The 19855-nt window shown below is 33.8% G+C and overlaps 1 protein-coding gene across 4 annotated transcripts in view; it reads right to left on the bottom strand.

Moving 5' to 3' along the window:
- Positions 1-1143: 1143 nt before the first annotated feature.
- The window catches only part of ADGRV1 (adhesion G protein-coupled receptor V1), a 317136-nt gene continuing 298424 nt past the window's right edge, over positions 1144-19855 (bottom strand). For all 4 annotated transcript variants that reach the window (XM_054688237.1, XM_037529850.1, XM_054688238.1 and 1 more), the window contains 2 exons: positions 12583-12699; positions 1144-1718 (listed from right to left, as the gene is read on the bottom strand). In XM_054688237.1, the coding sequence (XP_054544212.1) occupies positions 1536-1718; positions 12583-12699 (300 nt within the window). In that variant the 3' untranslated portion in view covers positions 1144-1535. The remainder of the gene's footprint in view (positions 1719-12582; positions 12700-19855) is intronic.

Below are 19855 nucleotides of genomic sequence, written 5' to 3'. Positions count from 1 at the left end.
AAAAATACAGATTTTTAAAACTGGAGTAAATTCACATGTATATGATTTAGGAATATTTCATGTGAGTGAAGGAGAAAAGTAACCTCTTATAATTGCAAAGGTTAAGCACATTTGTCCTAGTAATCCTATAATACTAAAACCAAGCAAAGGTAAATTATATTTTATATTGTACTTATTAAAATTGAACTGGTCATAAAGAAATTTTTGCAAAATCCTAAGGTGGCAAATATTTTAAGAGTTAGAGTTAGTTTACTTGGATATTACTGTATAATAGTTGATTTTTCTCTTTAAAAATCACTTTAGAAACTTTAAGTGAGAGTTTCTTCTAATTAATACCACTTTCATCAGGTTCCATTCATCAAAGCAGGGCTGTATAAATGTAATGTTAAAACTGCCACTAAATAAGCCAGGGAGTTCATGAAAGGAATGGGTTGCTGGTCATAGTTACATTGTGTTTGACAAAGAATGATGCAGAACTTTCTGGAATTAAATCTGGAAGTCAAAAACTTAATTCCAGGGGTAGTTAAATGCCATAGCATAGTTTTGAAAATATATGATTATTCTTTTCTAAAAGAATCTGCTTAGAATTTTATATGAACAAAGCACATTATAAAACCATAAACAACATCAGAGAATCTTAATCTCAATAAAAAGGCAAAATGATTATATGTGGTATTCTCAATATGTTTATGTGTGTATTACATAATATCCTTTGGCTGAATGTGATGTGGGGTCTATGTCTGGCATTGTTTCTGTGAGAAAACCATTTGCATACCTAATAAGTATTTATTAAGTATATAATAGATGATCATAATTGATCAACAGCAATAATTAAAATTACTTCTGCTTATACCTCTAAAGATTTTTCATGTCTATCAATCACTTTTTATCTTCACAATAAACAGTACTGTGTATCATTTATTCTTTGTTATTTAGGGATGTTATTTTTTTCTATATTCCCTATACCAAGAGAACTGATTGAACTTTTACACTACAAAGATTATTTTACTTTGCATATGGAGTCAATGAAAGGAACTGAGTAGTCCTCTAAGTTGTAAGATACCAGATTCAAGATTAAGTTGTGCACATATATGTGAATGTAAAGATTTGTTAGTAATATACTTCACTATTGTACTTTAATAGGAATATATAAGAAAGACCTAGTTGAGCTTGTCTCTTACCCATGCACTTTTGCAGATTCTCCATTTATTCTAATACAGACTTTGGTATTTCAGGAACTTATGGGCAGTGATTTTTCCGCCATCTTCTAATACACCCCCTCTCACTCCCAATCCCAGACTCTTTACAAATTACAACTCACTTGAGACAATTGCACTTATTAAAGGTACTACAGAGGCAACAGATTTTTTAATAGGCAATTAGAGGAAGTAGAACTTCAGAGAGTACAACAAAAAAAGCAAAGGTCTTCTTGGTACTGCTTTAATCACATCTCTTATCAACTGCTTCCACCATTATTAATAATACTGCCTGCATACATTGAGACTAAGAAGACAATGTGTTCTCCCTTAATGTACTTACAGGTCATTGTGGATGAGTCCATAGATCTGCGGCATGCTCAGATGATAGATTCCTCGCAAAATAACTATGAGCAGAATCACCACAAAGGCAGGAAGACCCCAACTTAGGAGGAAAAACAGAAGATATCTTCTTTCTGTGTGCTCATCATTCATCACCAGTACATACCAGAAATTCACAGCCTAAGGAAGGAAAGAGAATACAAAATGAACAGGCTCTGGCACAAAATCTGGAAACTGGAAATTATTTAGTTTATTCATTGCACTTTTCATTTTAATTGGCTTAATTTCAGTCATTATCCTCTTTGATTGTTCTATAAATGCATCTTTCGAAGAAACACTGATATACAAACTTGCTTCCCATTTGAACAACTTCATGATGATAATAAAGTAAATATCCCTAGTTTCCAGACTTTGTGACAATATTTATTGATTGAGGGTCTATCATCTGGCAGGACCAGAGACTGTTCCAGGAAAGGAGATACAACTGTGAAGATTGTACCAATCCCCATAAACAGAAAATGTACACTGTTTATTCATTTGACAAATACTTTAGTGCTTACTAAATTTTAGGGTCTAGTGTAGGCACTGCGAACATAACAGTGCAAGAGGTGGAGAAGTATTTAAATTTTCTGAATTTTAGTTTCCAAACAAGTAGGAAATAATGAAGGAACATATTTACTTTATATTTCCATCGTATATATGCTACTTCTTATTAAGATAAAAATGTAAGAGAGGCAAATGTATACAGAGTAAGGAAGATGAGGGGACATATTACCTAGAATAAGAAACCAAGACCTGGAATTCATGTCATTAGCCCCAAATCCATACTTAGTTTGTATTTAAGCCAAACCTAGAATTTTTATTTTCTACCTTCTGATGTTCTTCCATGAGGAGCAATTATGCTTAATTACCATTTAGGAAGGGAACAACACTGGATGTTATATCATACATATTTCACACAATAATAGTTATTCACTAGATATATATTTCATATGACAGAGTACACATGAGTGCCATACATTATACCCATATATTGTCTATTTTATATAAAACAAAGTACCATATATAATATGTATAGAAGGATAACCTTGGACAAGTAACTGCAATCCCAGAGTCTCCATTTCCTCAAGATACAATGAGGTAATTATAAAGTGATATCACAAAAAAAAATAAAGTGAGATATTACATACAAAGTGCTGGGCACAGAGTCACCATAGAAAATGTTACCACCTCCCTTTTATCCCTTATAAGGATGTCAGAGTGTGAAAGATAAAATGTTTATGACCAAAAATAAGTGGTGATACAATGGAAACTCTATTTGAAAAATGAGCATGTCTAATGTCCGTGGGAATCAGATACTCTTCCCTAAGGCTTTCAAGTAAGATTCTATCTGGACCAAATTTAGCCTTGAGGGATTAGTATTGATTGGGCTAAATCAGCAAAAGATAATAATGTTTGGTTACTTGGAGATTTTTGTCTATGAATTTTATTTCCTGTCAGCACTCGGTATCTTTCCGTACATCTGCTTATATCTGTAATTACGGAGCATGTTCTCAGCTGTTGCTGATGTAAATTTGTTCTAACTTTAAAAATATTATCAGGTCCAAGAGTTTTTTCCCCCTTCTCTCAATGATTAGTATAGGACATAGACCCACTTGAGTAGGACTGTATCAGGTACCTGAGGTTCCAATGATCAATACTGTTTGTTAGGGAATGAAAAGTCACCAGAAGTTAGGATGATTAACCCATCTCGAAAATAAAAGTACCAATTCCCTATTTTAAATATATGTTTGTGTACATTCATATAATAAGATAACTCAGTAGTGTAGTAGGTGAAAGAATCGGGAAGGAGAGTACAGATTGCTAAATGAGTTCTAAGTGGATTCATCATTATAAAGATCAGGACATTTCAAAAATGTCTGATGTTACACAGATGTACATATGTTCCATCAGTGAGGATCACTGAACATTTCAGTAACTGTCTTACCTTTACCTCTGGCTCAAATAAAACTGACACAAGTATAATTGTTTGCTAGATTTATACAAGCAATGCTTCTATCCCAAAGAGCTCATTGCATAGGGTGGCTGAATTCTTCAATATAGTTAAGCAAAACAAGTTCCAAAGGTCAAACTTTTGTCAATCAAAAGAAATCCATTTTGGGGGGCCTCCCTGGAGGGGCAAGGGGTTAAGATGCAACCTATGAAGCTGTTTGCAGCCACTGCAGCATGAATGAGTTCGATCCCCGGCCAGGGAGCAACCCACATGGTGCAGCAGACCTGTCCTGTCTCGCCCACTGCTCCCCTCAGCAGTGTATTTCAGTCAGTCTACCTGTTCTGTTTCCCACTCTGTCTCTGGTGGGTCCTCTCACCCCCCATACCTCTGGCCAGTACCCTAGTTCTTGTATGCAAAAATAAATAAATCTTTCAAAAAAAAATCCGTTTTTTTAAAAAAAATCCAATTACTGATGTATACTCTAAGGACAGTATTTCCTATTATATCTTTTGTTGTTGTTGTGGAACTAAAATACTTTGTAATGGAACAACATTTAATTATTCTATAAATATCATATGTTCTAAACATAAGATTTTGTTTTAAGCAACTCTAAGTTTTAAAGTATTTCAATATGGTATGGCGGTTACATTTTGGGGTATATGCCTAGGTTATGAGCATTCCTTCTCTGAATGCTGTCTCCCTGCACCCCACCCCCCGGCCCCACTCCAGCCCACTCTGTTCCTCTGATCACAGTTGATTTGATCTGGGGGAGAAAATGACCCAGACTGGACCCACCATTCGTCACTGAATTCCTTAAAATTAGGTGAGTGTCTAAGCTCACTGATGGAAAAAAGGTGGCAGATGAATTTTATGGTGAGGGTAATCAAAAGGCCAGTGAGGACAGAAAACGTGTTTACAGAGAAGAATGTATAAAGTCTTCCACTCATGCTAACAGTCACTTGTGAGGTTCAATTTTTTACAGTTCTTGGATTCAATGAGTTATCCTATATGCTTATTCCTTTTATTCTATATGCTTATTCCTTTTGCCATGCTTAAATTAGCTCAACTTAGTTTTTCTTTGTTGTTCATAATATATGTGTGTGTGTATATAGTTGTGTTAAAATCTCCAGTTACTGACTTTCTCTAAACAAAAAGACGATAGTGGAACATTTGTCTATATTCCTTTCCCTGTAATCATGGTTCCTGCTTCATAACCTAAGGTAATAGTATTAAGAGACCATTTTTGCATCACAATTTTATGTTGACATATGTAGAATGTGTGATCTGTGTGCCTTAGTGTGTGATTATCCAATGTTGGAAAAGAATTATGCTAAGTCAATACATGTTAAAGAATGTCACTTACTCTCACCCAAATAGATTTCATGCAGGCTGAGTGTGGCTTATCATTCATTGCCTATTTTACCTTTTTTTTCTGCTGAAGACTAAATGTTAATGGAAATTTCAGTATCTAAGTATATTCACTTCTATCTCTAAGCTGTAAACTTCTGTAAGAACAATACTATGAACCACCTTAAGACATCATTACTATGTAGTCATGTTATATTACTAACCAAAATGCTACCATTGCCAAATTTAACCAATGGTATTACTGACAACTATAATTCACATACACAGGCAGAAATACATTTTCCTAGCAATAATATGATACAGACTCTGGAAGCAAGTCCAAAAAGTTTCAAAAATATTTTCAGCAATGAAAATCATCAAATAAGCTTAAAAATCAGTGTCACACTTTTAATGTCAACTCTAAACATTGGGATATTTGAATTACCACCTTCTTATAGTCATCATTGCTTGTCAGTGAAGTATAATGTATTTGAATATGCATGCTAATCACAATTACTAGCATGCTGAAGTTACTTGGGTGGCTGTAACTTAACAGAATTTAACAAAAAGACCATTTTAAATAAATTTAAAGAAAACTACTCAATGATATTTTTGAAAATTTTCTGCAGTAAATGCAGACAATGGAAATAAAGGAAGGGAAGATTTGCAAAGGCACACAAACACACTTGAAAGAAAATTTCACGTGACTAAAGAATAATAAAACAATAGTTTTATACAAATCTAAAAGATAAGGTGATTACAAATTTTATATGGATTTTTGACATGGTTCTGCATAGTTAAGCTGTACGTTTTGGTCCAATATCATTGATCCCTTTGGGTTTCAATTTCTTTCTTGGGTAAAAAGCAAGATTAAATTTTATGTTATTAACAATTTTCAAACCCATACTTTATGAACTAATTATTGGAAAATTATAATTCCATAAGAAAAATACTAATAGCTTGGGTGCATAGACTATGAATTTTAGCAGTAATTCATCCTTACAGATCATTTTTTCATATTCTCTTATTGGAGACAAAGAAATGCAGCAGTAAGAGAAAAACATAACTTTCACTATTCTGATTAGTTACACAACTGGGGAGTGAAACATAAGCCCAAAGTGCCTTGTGAGGACCGATTAAAATGTATTTCCATTGAGATTCACACACATACTGGCAATATTGTTATTTGCCTGACAGCTTATTTTTCTGTCCTCATTTGCCTCCACTCATTTTGTATGTCAGTGGAGATGCATTTCCCTGGCAAAATGATGGAGATCAGCCTTTTTGTCTCTCAATTTTTTGATAACACTAAATAAAATCTCAAAGGTTCATCAGCATATAAATCACTAAACTATAACTGTGGGCTCTGGAAGATTAACTTTTTTAAACCTCATCATATTTAGTAAAATGTTTTGCATGTAATCTTTACTGAGAAATATCAAATGAGTGAAAATGTACACAATTTGAGTATTTAAAATTTTTTACTGAATTTAGCAATTTCATAGTATTATTTAGTTGCTGGATTTAGTCATTTATATACTACCTTACCAGAATGAATTTTAGGAGGCTTGACAATTTTATTGGATTTGCTCCAACTCCTCATGTAAGGGTTTTTAAAGGTTAACTTAAAAAATATTGAATGAAATAGTTAAAAAGAAAAAGAATAGAACCAAGATTTACTTACTGGGTAATAAATATATACCCCACCTTAAGCCCTATATCATTTATTCAAGGTAACTGCTTTCTTAGATATTATTATATTTTTTATATATGAGAAGTACATTTCCTGGAATTATGAAATATTTTCTAGAATTAGAAAATAAGGTGTAAACCAACTAACTAAAATATCCAGATATAATTTAGGTCAAATATACATAGGAATAAACCAAAAGACTGTTTTTGTAAGCATGTTGACTCACATTCCTACTTAGACATGTCTGTTTATTTTTACAGTAATATGAATTTTCAATTATTACCATTATGATTTTCCAAGAACCTACATAGGAAAATAGAAGACATACTTTGTTAAATGTTTCATTATCAAAGGTCATAAGTATGCTTTCATATGCTCCTTAAACACTAATATAGTACATAATAGTTTTTTGATTTTTGTCTTTTTTTTTTTTGCATAGAAGGACTGGGGTGTATGTCAGAGGTGCAAGGGGTGAAAGGATTCACCAGAGACAGAGTGGGGAGCAGAACAGGCAGACTGACGAAATACACTGCTGAGGGGAGCAGCGGATGAGACAGGAGAGGTCTGCTGGGCCATGTGGGTCAGCTCCTTAGCCAGGTATAGAACTCAGGCTGTAATGGTGATAGCACTGAGATTAAATCCCTAGGCCCCTAGGGATTTAATATTTTCATAAAGTATGAATGAGGAATGCCTTTTTAAACAAAAACTGTTTGAATAAAAAAATTTTCATGGTAAGTGGGGTAAGGGTGTATTGATTCTATCATTTAATATTTGGTTATTAATTGTGTCATCAGAAACCTTGGACTGATTTACAGCATCTAGTTTAGTCAACGACCATGAATGTTATTAATTTTGTCATTACCAAACATTCTTGGTCATTCATTTCAGAGGACAGTCAAAGAAATGTTACCACATGTCCTTGTCCCAGTTATCCTTTCTCTTAACATTTTTGCATGAAATAAATTGCAAGGCTTTTTGAGGACTGGAGTATTTCCTAGTATACCAATTTTATCTTTGTAATTATCAGTCTGATGTCCTTAATACCTTTGATGTCCTCTCAGATTAATCAGTGATGAAGGAAAAACAGCTAATTTTAGTATTTCCTTTCCTGTTGATATGCTCTGGCACTGAGATGCCTTTCTGCCAAGTAATAAATGACATGTATATTTGCTTTTGCATAACTTGCTTTTATGGAGAAATTAAGGCACAGAATCTTGGAATTCACACTTGGGAAATGATTACTAATCTTATTCCTCTTAAAAAATATAATATAAAATATGTTATTTGGGCAAGATTTAGTTTCAAATTCAAACATAATTCTTTTGAGTAAGTTATTTCCTTAGTTATGAAATGAACAGACTCCAAGGCTTGACTGTTGTTCACAGTTGAAGTATATTCCTGTACAACTTAACTAGGTGACAGGACAGGATCACAGTATTGGTCAAAATGAGGATTCTAGTAATCTACATTACATAGTAAAATCTCAAATAATTTTGACTTGTTTCCTGCATGGATTAACTCAAGGTCTCAGAATCCATCTGGTAGCATGTTTCAGATAGACATTGATAGAAAAAGCGTAAGTTCTAGGAATTTATTCTATAGATACTCCATAAATAAATACAATGCAAAAATGTTCAAGGGAACCTTGTTTAAAACAGCAATACAGGGCCTCCCCTGGTGGCGCAGCTGCCTGTAGCCTCTGCAGCGCCGGTTCATTCCCCGGCTGCCAGCAAGGGTCCCACAAAAAAAAAAAAAAAAAAAAGCAATATAACTGGAAATAACTAGTTTTTCATTAAAGGGGTATCAAAAATTAGGGAACAGTTGTACTGTAGAAAAAAATATTCATGTATGTGTCAATTTATATAGATATACAAAAATTCATACGCATAAATATATATACATGCAAGAATATACACATATGTGTTTGTTTATATATTTATAAATATTTACATATTCAGTGAATATTTTTAGAGGAATACGCAGGAAACCATTAACAGTGTTTACCTCTGGGAGTGGGGTTAAGGGTACAGAGGATGGAGGGAGTGTGAAATAAGGAAAAACAGATGTACTTTTCATTTTAGTTTTCTCTGTGGTGTTATGTTTTGTACCATTAGTACATGTTATTTGCTAAATGAAAGCAAATCAAAACAGAAAGAAGAAATGAAAATAGAACAATATCAGCTAGGAAAATAAAGAAGAAATATTACAGGAATTTAAATTCTTACTGTCATTCTTTCTTAAAATAGACATAACCTACTGTTTTAAGGAAATAGGAAAATAATTCAGTAATTTGATGCAGCGATCTTACACAAAGAGCAAATAGTAGGATAGCTCAACTTCCATGGCAAAAACGAGAATTTGTGAGCTGCTTGCCTTAAAAAAAAAATACAAGCAAAATAATTTGTTAGCATATTTCCATCACTCACTGTATGACTTCTCTGTAAAAGAAAAGAGGAGCCGAAAGTAAGGAAGTCAAGACCTCCACTAGCTGTGGAGTCTGCTGTGAGGTATGTATGTACGTTCACATAGAGATTAGAGGTGACCAGATTACTAAGGTTGCTTAGTTAGTGGCTCACAATCATCCCTCTCTTTCTACAAAATCAAGCTAATTCTTTTTCGCAAAAACAAGGTGCAAATTATACTGGAAAAGCAGAGTATTGTACATGTTTCAAAATCCACGAAACATTATCCATACATATTTGCTTAGCCAATAATATGGGTAAATACGTATGATGTGCAGTTTGTACCAGGCACAGTTCCAAGTTCTTTCCATGTATTAATTAATTTTATCTTTCCACAGTCCTCAAAGAGAGGAACTGTTATTACAAATCAGATTATTTAGATAAGAAAACCCAGGCTCAGAGAAGTTATGTAACTTATTTACCACACTTTTCTTTAGCTACTCTAAAATATAAATCATTACAACATGTTAAAAGTATGATGTAAAATGACTTTAAGAGAACTTCATTTTAAGGCATTTATTCTAAGATTAAAGATACACTGCAAATAAAAATAAACAAGAATTCTGACATACTCAGCCCAAAGATTAAAAATTAACGATTAACTTTTTGTTATTATCAGCTATGCCCACACAGGTAATACCAGATTCTCTTTTATATTGCTAAAAACATGAAATAGAATCATTAAAATGCTAACAGTCTTTCATTTTTTTTCAATTCTGTTTGCTTAGCAGAATTGGACTAATAGTAATCTAATCTTTTATAATGTTTTGAAAATGGATTCTAGTTAAAAGATTGTTGCAGTGTTCTATAAGTGGGAAAATACAGGCTGGTGAAATAACAATCTCTTGCCACACAGTAACCCATTTGAAGTAACCTACCTAGAATTCAGAAGTTACTGAACTTTTCCTGTATGGTCATACCACAAACCATGAAAAATGTGTGGTGTAGCATCTGAAATACATTAAACTTCATTGGACTTGAAATAATTTTCCTAAACCATTAGCCATACTGAAATTTAATTACTTTGCAACATGTGCTTCAGCCACAATCATTTACTTAAGACTTGGAGAAGAGATATAGGATATACCATCCTCTGTTAAGTTGAGTGAAATCTTTTATGCCATCCTGTCTAACATTCCCATAAAGCAAGATATCCATCTAAAATTATTTGAGAATTGGGCATTTCCCCCTGTTCTAATATATTTCAGTAATTTGGTGCCCTTTATTTTTAGAAACTATTTCTTCAAAGTCGACGGCCTTTTGTTGGCTACGAAATTTCATAGTATAAACTAAAATGTTCTTCCCTAATTTTGACCCATTTATTCTGGTTTTTCCAAATAGAGTTAGGTAGTCCACTCTTTCCTGTAGGAATCCTTCAGTAGTTATAGACAATCATCACACCTCCTTAAATTCTTCCCAGGTTAGTTATGTCCTGCTGCCTCAATGTTTCTTATAGGAGCTTTTGTTTTCCAATTTCTCATTGGCTGTTTAACATTATTGCTGCAACATGATTCATGAAAGTGGTTGCAGGGTTCCAAGGATGTCTGACCATTGTAAATTACAATATAACCAAAACAACTTCCATCATACTGTCATCAATGCAACCTATGACTACATTGTTTTTGTAGTTACCATGTTTTAAGCAATGCTGATTGCTACTGAATTCATTTTAAATTAAAAATCAAGATGTTTAAATTAACACCCATCAAATTATGTTTCTTTTGCTCTAGATTTCTCTCAGTAGTTTGTCTATATTTGTTCTACTTGAACTCTTAAGGCCCTCAAATTGCTGTTTACCTCTTTTCAACTCTCATCTGCATAACTGATAAGCTAGTTTCCTGTGTTTTCCATCCAAGCTATCCATCAAAAATCGAATAGGTCAGGGACATACACAAAGACCTTCAAAACAAGGGACCTCAGTCCAGGAAGATAATAATAGCATACACAGCATACACATAAAAAGTTCAACTTAGAATTTTGCAATCAGGGGATCCAGCAAACAATGGTTTAATTTCAGCAGATAATTTAAGCTTTGTTACATGGTTTAGATTGATTTTTATGTTTTAATTAAGTAGAGCTGCACAGAGACATTAAATAATAATCTTATGAGGTAGGAATTGTTTAACTTTAGAAATAAACCTTGGAGGGAGTCAATAACTTGATAAAGGTTATGAAAATAGTGATAGAGTCAGAATTCAAACCCAATCAGGACTCTAATTATTCCAACTCGTTCTATTAATTGAACACTTCAGTTCTCTTCTCTATCAGCCACTATGTCTATCATATTATACCTGAGCATATCCCTTACTTGAGTCTGCACAGTATTCACATAGTAGTACCATTTTACTTTCTTTCAATATGAGTACACAGTGGAGATCTTACAACCTTTTAATTCAACAAGAAAAGAGAATATAACTAAATACATCTGTAAAATAGCTCGCATGCATACTTAGAAACACGTATGAAACTCTATCAAATGAGAAATTTGACAACACCATTATGTGGAAAACATTATCAAGGGCAGAATTTTAGTTGAGTCATTTAACTATTGACATTAATAGTAGTAAAGCAGTTCTCACTAAATGTAAGGGCTTTTCCAAGCAAATAAATGAATCATAGGATAACAGAGAAAATTGGGATTTTAATTAGAAAAAAGAGAGTTCAATTCTTTCCCCAACATTTATCAGTTTCTCAGGACTCTTCAAGGTTTCACTCTTCAGTGTCTCTGCAAGTGATCTCTTCCAAAGCAATGCCTCCATTTTCTAACTCCAAGAAAAATAATGTTCTAATGTTTTTATAACATAGGTATACAGGCCTATGTATCCCACTTTTTTACATGTTCTTACATAGAGAGTATTTCACACTCTAAATGTTTCTGCCCTACCCTCCAAAAAAAAAAAACAAAAATCACTCATTCATCTTTGCTCCAACCTCCAGTGACAGTATTTCAGTTCAAGATACCATCATCTACCTATGCTCTCATTCCAGAAACTCCAGACCTTCTACATTCTTCATAATTCTACATCCTATAGTTTGAAAATAAAACTCAAAAGCTGTCCATTTCCCTTCTCCATTACTGCTATCTTCTTGGTTTATACCATCATGTTCTCTCCCCTGGATACAGATAAAGTTACTTAATTGGTTCTTATGCCAACTCTTTCCTGTACCCAATTTATTAAAAACAGGGAGATCTTTCTAAAGTCCAAATTTTACCATGTCACCCCCTTGCTTAAAATAAATCTATGACTTACTCTAGAGAAAAGTTCAAATTATTTACTAGCCTTTATAGGACCCATACCACAAGCATAATCTCCCCTATTCCCTTATTTCCAACCCTACTAGATTTCTTCTTATTTCCTCAAATTCACTATACAGTTTCCAATATTGTACAGTTTATATGGGTCTCTCTTTGCATTGCTCTCATGGAGATGCAGTGATAGATATATGGAATTAATTTTTCAGTTTGAAAAATATCAGATACAAGATCACTCCATGCAGATTCATCATAAAGTCGCAGAGGGTTGGAGAGAGAGGAAATGAGGTACCAACCTGAATGAGCATCCAGCTAAACTGGCAGAGATACAGGTAATGTGTAACAGCAGCCATGGCTGAACAGCTCTCATCTGTGAGTTGGGGACTTGCATATGCAGATGCCAGAAAAACAATCTGTAAGAAACAAATACTTTATTTTTATATCATGCTAAAATTGATCATGAATATTAAGAAAGTAAACAATTTTCTTGTCTGAATCTAGGATTCAAAGACACAAAGGGGAAATTAGTTGATTTGTTGTGTACACTGACACGGCCAAGCTATTGGTAGCCACTGCAGCCTATGCTACAAGTTGCTCTGGACTCTCAGAAGGAAATTCTAAGAATCCTGTGCTTATCATTGACAGACAAAAATCTTATGAAATATTTAGTTTTTGCTAAGCCAAAAAGAGAAAACTGAGGATTCCTATTTTAGCTAAGCCAAATAGAAGAGAAAGGAAAGAAATAAAAGCAAAAACTGACTTTGCCATCATTTGTAAACTCTTGTATGTTAGAAAATAGGCCTAGATTAAACTTCAAATTCTGATTGCTCTAATCCTTGTGTTTTTATTTCAACTGCTGCTGTTCCTGATATAGAAATGTTCAATACATGACTGTTGAAAGAATCATTGATTCCAAGAACACAGAAGAACATTGCAAAGAAAAAACTAGCTGATTTATGCCTGAAAATCCATTAAATTCTAAAAATGAAACATAAACACCTTTAATGCTGTTTGAATTTTTTTTTTTTGATGAATAATGTACTCAAAAACAAATTAGAGCAATGGGGAAAAGTACTATTTATTTTTTCAAATGAAATATGTCCCTCACCAAACCTCTTGTCCCAAAGGTATCCATCGAATTTCCTTGACAATTTCTATATATGTGTGTTCCTCCTTAACCGGCCTCTTTGGTCAATTATAGATAATAAAAATACTACTGAATAAATTTACAATAATGTGTATCTCATACAATGATGCAGTAACTCTTCCGTCTTGGGAATTATTTACTGAGTCCATCCCGTACCACAGGGGTAAAATAGTCCCTCCCCCTCCATATTTTTTTAAAGCTATGGACACATAAACAAATCAGTTTGCCCTTTGTGCCTAACTCCCTCATCAGTAGTAAGAGGACACTGGAAAATATAAACTCTCAAGTCCCATTTTACATCAACATTCCAGGATTTTTTTTTTTAATAGCAAGCATTCTTGACTCAACATTTTGTTTATTTAGCCCTAGATTGGCGCATTTTTAACACACACTTTAAAATTTAAAAAGGCAGATAGTAAAAATTTATGTCTCATTATTCCTAACAATTTGTTACAAATGAGTTTTCTGAAAAATTAATGTCAACAAATTCTACTTTCCAAAACATATCATAAGCAACTTTTGAATTATTAGAGCTTAATGTTAAAACACGTTTAGATTATCCTACTAGTTAGCTTCTTCTAATTTCTGAATTAGAATATAATGTATCGTAAATTTAACCTTCCTAAATACCACCAATATTCATTGAACAACTTCACCAAAAAAGTAACACTGAACACCAAGTACCAAAACTAAGCATTAAAAACCTAAGCATTAAAAACAGACCTGTGGGGCCTCCCTGGTGGCCCAGGGGTTAAGACGGAACCTATGAGGCTATCCGCAGCCTCTGCAGCCTGGCCTGCCAGGGAGCAACCCACATGGGGCAGCAGACCTCTCCTGCCTCGCCAACTGCTCCCCTCAAGCAGTGTATTTCAGTCAATCTTCCTGTTCTTTCCCCGCCCTGTCTCTGGTGAATCCTCTCACCCCCACACCTCTGGCTTGTACCCCAGCTCTACTATGCATAAATAATCTTAAAAAAAAAAAAACAGACCTGTAACAGTCAAAAAAGGGGCATAGGGCCTCCCTGGTGGAGCAAGAGGTTAAGTCTCAGCACTATCAAGCTATTGGTAGCTACTGTAGCACAAGTTCAATCCCTGGACAGGGAGTTAACCCACATGGGACAGCAGACATCTCTGTCTCACCTGCTGCTCCCCTCAGCAGTGTATTTCAGTAGATCCACCTGTTCTGTTCCCCTCAATGTTTCTGGTGAATCCTCTCACCCTCCACACCTCTGGTCTCTACCCCTGTTCTTGAATGCATAAATAAAAATAAATCTTCAAAAAATTTTTTAAAAATGGGGTATAAATTTTGCATTTTATATTCTTTCCTTTTACAAATTGGCATTCATTTTAATAAAATGTTTATAAGTGTACTGCAATAAACTTAAGCCACTCAAATTCAGAGTCTATGATTTATTTTGAAACTTATTTGGTAGACTTTTCTAATCAACACAAACAGTATGCTATGTAAAAGAATAGTGTGATCCAAATTATAATTAAAAATGCTTAGTTTTAAGCCTTCTATGAACTATTAATGTTATGCTAATTTAAATAATTATTTTTTTAAAGATTTATTTATTGATGCATACAAGAGCTGAGGTACAGGCCAGAGGCGTGGGGGGTGAGAGGATTTACCAGAGAGTGGGGAACAGAACAGGCAGACTGACCAAAGTACACTGCTGAGGGAAGCAGCAGGCGAGTCAGGAGAGGTCTGCTGCCCCATCTGGCTTGCTCCCTGGCTGGCCAGGAATCTAACTCTTGCTGCAGTGGCTGTGGATAGCTTCAGAGGTTGCATCTTAACCCTTGAGCCACCAGGGAGGCTGCATAATTTAAATAATTCTTATTCATGTTAATTTTTTTAAATGCATTAGAGCAGGTAATTGTTTAAAACTATTCTTCACTTTCAGAATGCTAATGTTTTACTGAAGTATACTGTTTTAAAAAAATATATAGATTTCAGGTACATAGCATTATAGTTAGACATCATGAATGACATTCTCATCACCACTAAAAGCCTAGCTTTCATCCACGATAACACAATTGGTGCCCTTTACTCAATTTACCTCCCATCACATTTCTTCTTTGGAAATCACCATTTTGTCCTTTTAATCCAAGAGCTTGTTTTTTTTTTTTTTTTTAAACTGATGTATGTCTCAGTTTATATGCCAAAATGATACTGTTATTTATTGTCATTTAGTTTGAAATCAGGGAGTATGAGGCCTCCAGCTTTATTCTTTTGTCTCTAGCTTTCCACTTTTGCTTTAGTAGTTTGGGGTCTTTCATAGTTCCATGCAAATTTTAGAAGTGTTTGCTCTATTTCTGTGAAAACTACGATTAGAATTTTGTTAGGCATTGCACAGAATCTATAGATTGCTTTGGGTAGCATGGATGTTTTAACAACATTAATTCTTCCAATCCACAGCATGGAATATCTTCCTATTTGTATCCTCTTTAATGTCTTTCATCAACATCTTACAATTTTCAATATACAGGTCTTTTACCTTCTTGGTTAAAAGTATTATTTTTTGATGCAATTTTAAATGGGATTGCTTTCTTAAATTTCTTTTCAGTTAGTTTAGTAATATACAGAAATTCAACAGATTTTTGTATAATTATTTTGTATCCTGCAACTTTAATAAATTTTACTAGTTCTAACAGTTTCTTGTGACATCTTTAGGGTTTTCTATATGTAGTATGATGCCACCTTTCAATAGTGATAGTTTTACATCTTTTCCTATTTGAATGCTTTGTATTTCTTTTCCTGCTAACTGTTCTGGTCAGAACTATATTGATTAAACCGGTGAGAGTGGGCTTTCTTGTCATGTACCTGATATTAAAAGGAATAACTGTTAGCTTTTCATCATTGAGTATAATGTTAGTCATGAGCTTGTCACATGCAGCCTTTGTATTACCTTTTGACTTGCTAAAGTTGTATTAAGGCTATCTGCATCAATCTTCCTGGGGAATATTAGTTGATAGTTTTCTTCTAAGGCCATTGTGCATTGCCAATGATCATGCTATTCAAAGTATAATAGCATTTCCTTGACACTAATGCATGCATTAGTGTTGTTATTTGGAATGTGTTATTTGGAGAAACATTTAAAACTATCTGAAGACCTTTAACAAAATATTAAACATGAAAAACCAACACAACTTGGTGATAATCTCTAATTTCTTATATAATAGGGTAGAAGTCAGAAATGTAAAAGCAACTGTAATGAAAGGCTATCATTTTTTTTTTTCTTGCCTAACTATGTTTAATAGAGATTGCCTGGAGTGTTAGTATAAACAAAGCAGCTGCAGCGATGCCATGCTTAATTTCTGGTACCTTTTCTTCATTAATATGGGATTCAATGGAATGTTAACTACTACATTTTGGGAGCTATCATCTTTTTCATTGGTATTTCACTCTATCCTTAATAGAATGTTTAAATGTCAATAATATTCTGTCAATGCCAAATTTTAACTTTCATTATTATTAACATCTTTTTGAAGGTCATAACAATTTCTCCTGATTTCACAGGGATATTACTATTTCCCCCATTCTAGCTAGAAGATTTTAAATATTTTGGATAACCTCCCTGTGGTTTTCATGTAAAATCTGTTATGTTCACTTTCATCTCTGTCTCTCATTGTTCCATCTCAAACAAATCCCTACTCCTGCTATTTTATAGTTGGGCTATTAAATAAAATATATGGAATGTAAAGGAAATCCCTTTGAATAATAAGCTAAATATGCCTCTGAATGTCTTAGGTGTGTCAGGGAGTTGTTTAATGCACTGCAAGGGTTCGTTTATTTATTTATTTTGGCAACTCCTGAATGTCAGAAACTAGTCTGAACAGGTTTTTATAATTATTATTTTTTATAGTTGCCATAGTGAAAATACAGTATAAAAATCAATCGACATATTTACAAGTATTCAAATGGCACATTCTGTACATGTCCTGATTTTCTTATATTCTTGTCTCTGTTGGTGTAAATATCAGAGTACAGATCTCTGATTTATGCTATGTTACTGGTACAGCATTAAATGTGTGGGTTTTTTTTTTTTTAAAGTGATTCTGATTCTTTTTTTTTTTTAAGGTTTATTTATTTATTTATACAAGCACTGGGTACAGTCAGAAGCACGGGAGGGTGAGAGAATTCACCAGAGCCAGAGCGGAGAGCAGAGCAGGCAGAAGGACCAAGGTACACTGCTGAGGGGAGCAGCGGGCAGCAGGAGAGGTCTGCGCACCATGTGGGACCCTCCTCCCGTGGCCAGGGAGCAGCTTGGGATTGAACCGGCGCTGCAGAGACTGCGGGCAGCTTCACAACCCAGCGCTCAACCGCTGCGCCACCGGGGAGGCCCAATGTGTGGGTTTTTATTGGCCACATCTAGAATTGAAATAAACAAATATACAACAGTTGTTATTACTCAGTCAGAGGCAGGAGGAGACTGAGAGTGTTTACCTAGATTGTATATTCAGACAGTCTAATTAAATTATTTGTTTTAGTATATGATTTTAAATAATTTGGTCAATTAAATGCTGTCAATTATTTTTTTGAAAAATCAAACCTTATGGTTTGTCTATACACATCTCAATTTCAACCTAGCTATGTCTACTAGACTGTTAGAATACAGAAGAGCAAAATTTTAAAGGTATTCAATAAATAATAAAAGTTGAATTTAGAAAAAGCATTATAAAGCCCCATTTCAGAATTTTTGGAGCTATTTTATTGTGCTTTCTTTTATTTTATTTAAAAAGTAATTTTCTCTGAAAAACATCTAATGAGTCACTCATTAACACTAAGACTAGTCTTTATCTGGCACACAGCCCAAGAAGTACTAATTTATTTTTATTGCTAATAATAATAATTACCATTTAATGAATGGTTATTATAAGCCAGGTACTGTGTGAAATGCCCTACAGACATTATTTCATCTTATCCCTAAATAACCCATGCAATTTAGAGATCACTTGTTACCATCTTATTTTATTTTTTTACTTTTTTTTATTGAGGTAACATTGGTTTACAACATTGTACATGCTTAAGGTGAACAGGGTCACATCTCTTCAGATGTGTGTCACCATACCACACCCTCCAGCACCTGCAGTCTTCCACCATAGTTTACTGGGTCCCTTCCTCCTTTCTTGCCCACCTTACTCTTGCCCTTAATAGCCTTGATTCTGTGCTTTGTACCATTTTATAGAAGTAAGAACCTGAAAATTAATAAAAGCTTAAATGAAAGAAGCTTGGAAAAAATGCCTATGTGTTACACAGGGTCTTAGCTAATATGTAGTCATCTAAGATATTATGTTTAAAAAGTCAATTTTAGCTTAAAAGGTTACCTTAATGTTTGCTTAAATATTCAAGGAACATATTTAATTACTATTGATAATTATCAACCCATTAGCATAGTTAAAATTCAATGAGCATGCTGAAACTTGACTCACAATGAGAAAAAATTATACACTACTTCTATAAGCCTTTAAAAAAAGTTTTTATTTTCTATCTAGAACTTACAGAATAAAAAATGAAATAAATTTCCCGCAAGTAATATACTTTCTTATGTTATTATTTGTGCCATCCTTCCTTTAAGAATTATGTAAAAATATGATAACATTGATTGTAAAGGAAAGTCACAGAGTATTTTCATGGTTAATTTGTTCATTTAGAGGGATATCTGCCACAATCAACATAAAGTCAAGTACTTAAATTTTCATACATAACTCTTAAAACTTACTACTTAAAATGTTATTTTTTCCAGAGCTAATAAGTAAGTTGCACAGACTTCACCTATAATTTCAAATAATTATTATAGGTTATTCAATTCACTAGTAACAAAAGAGGTACAATTGTGAGGCTGAGAGTGATTACAATGGATCTGGAAAATGACATACTAAATGTTGTTTGATGGTGGGTATATGCATTTTTTAGAAAAGATAACTGAGAAAATGAAATATACTCTAAATGTAGAGCATGGCATCTGGAAGAAATTGGGCATCTGTGATCCAGAGTGAAGACTACCTGATTTAGTTTATAATCTAACTTGCCATCCCACAAGAACTGGAACAAAAATAAAACCAAACTGAATCTTTCAAGAAGACCCACTATTCCGGGAATTACAGAATTGAGCACAAGAATCCCAGAACTGTTGTAAAATATTGAGTCTTATGGACACACTGGGCAGTGTTTTGGCTCAAATTAACTGGTGGGGGAAGTAATCAACACTTAGTGGGTTCCTAAGGTATAGCAAGTTTCTATAAATAGGTTATTCCATTTTAAACACTGTGATAGTCTTATGAGGCTTTTGTCCTGATGTAATAGCTAAAGAAACAAACCCAAAAAGACTCACAGTCAACCAATGACAGAGTTTGGTCTGGGCTTATTTGACTTTCAATTCTCTTTTTTTGCTATTATCTGCTGTTTAATGAAAATTCAGA

The sequence above is a fragment of the Talpa occidentalis genome, unplaced genomic scaffold (genome assembly GCF_014898055.3).
Source record: "Talpa occidentalis isolate TD23 unplaced genomic scaffold, MPIMG_talOcc4v2.1 talOcc4.6, whole genome shotgun sequence".
Lineage (NCBI taxonomy): Eukaryota > Metazoa > Chordata > Mammalia > Eulipotyphla > Talpidae > Talpa > Talpa occidentalis.
This window is presented reverse-complemented; position numbering and strand designations above follow the sequence as displayed.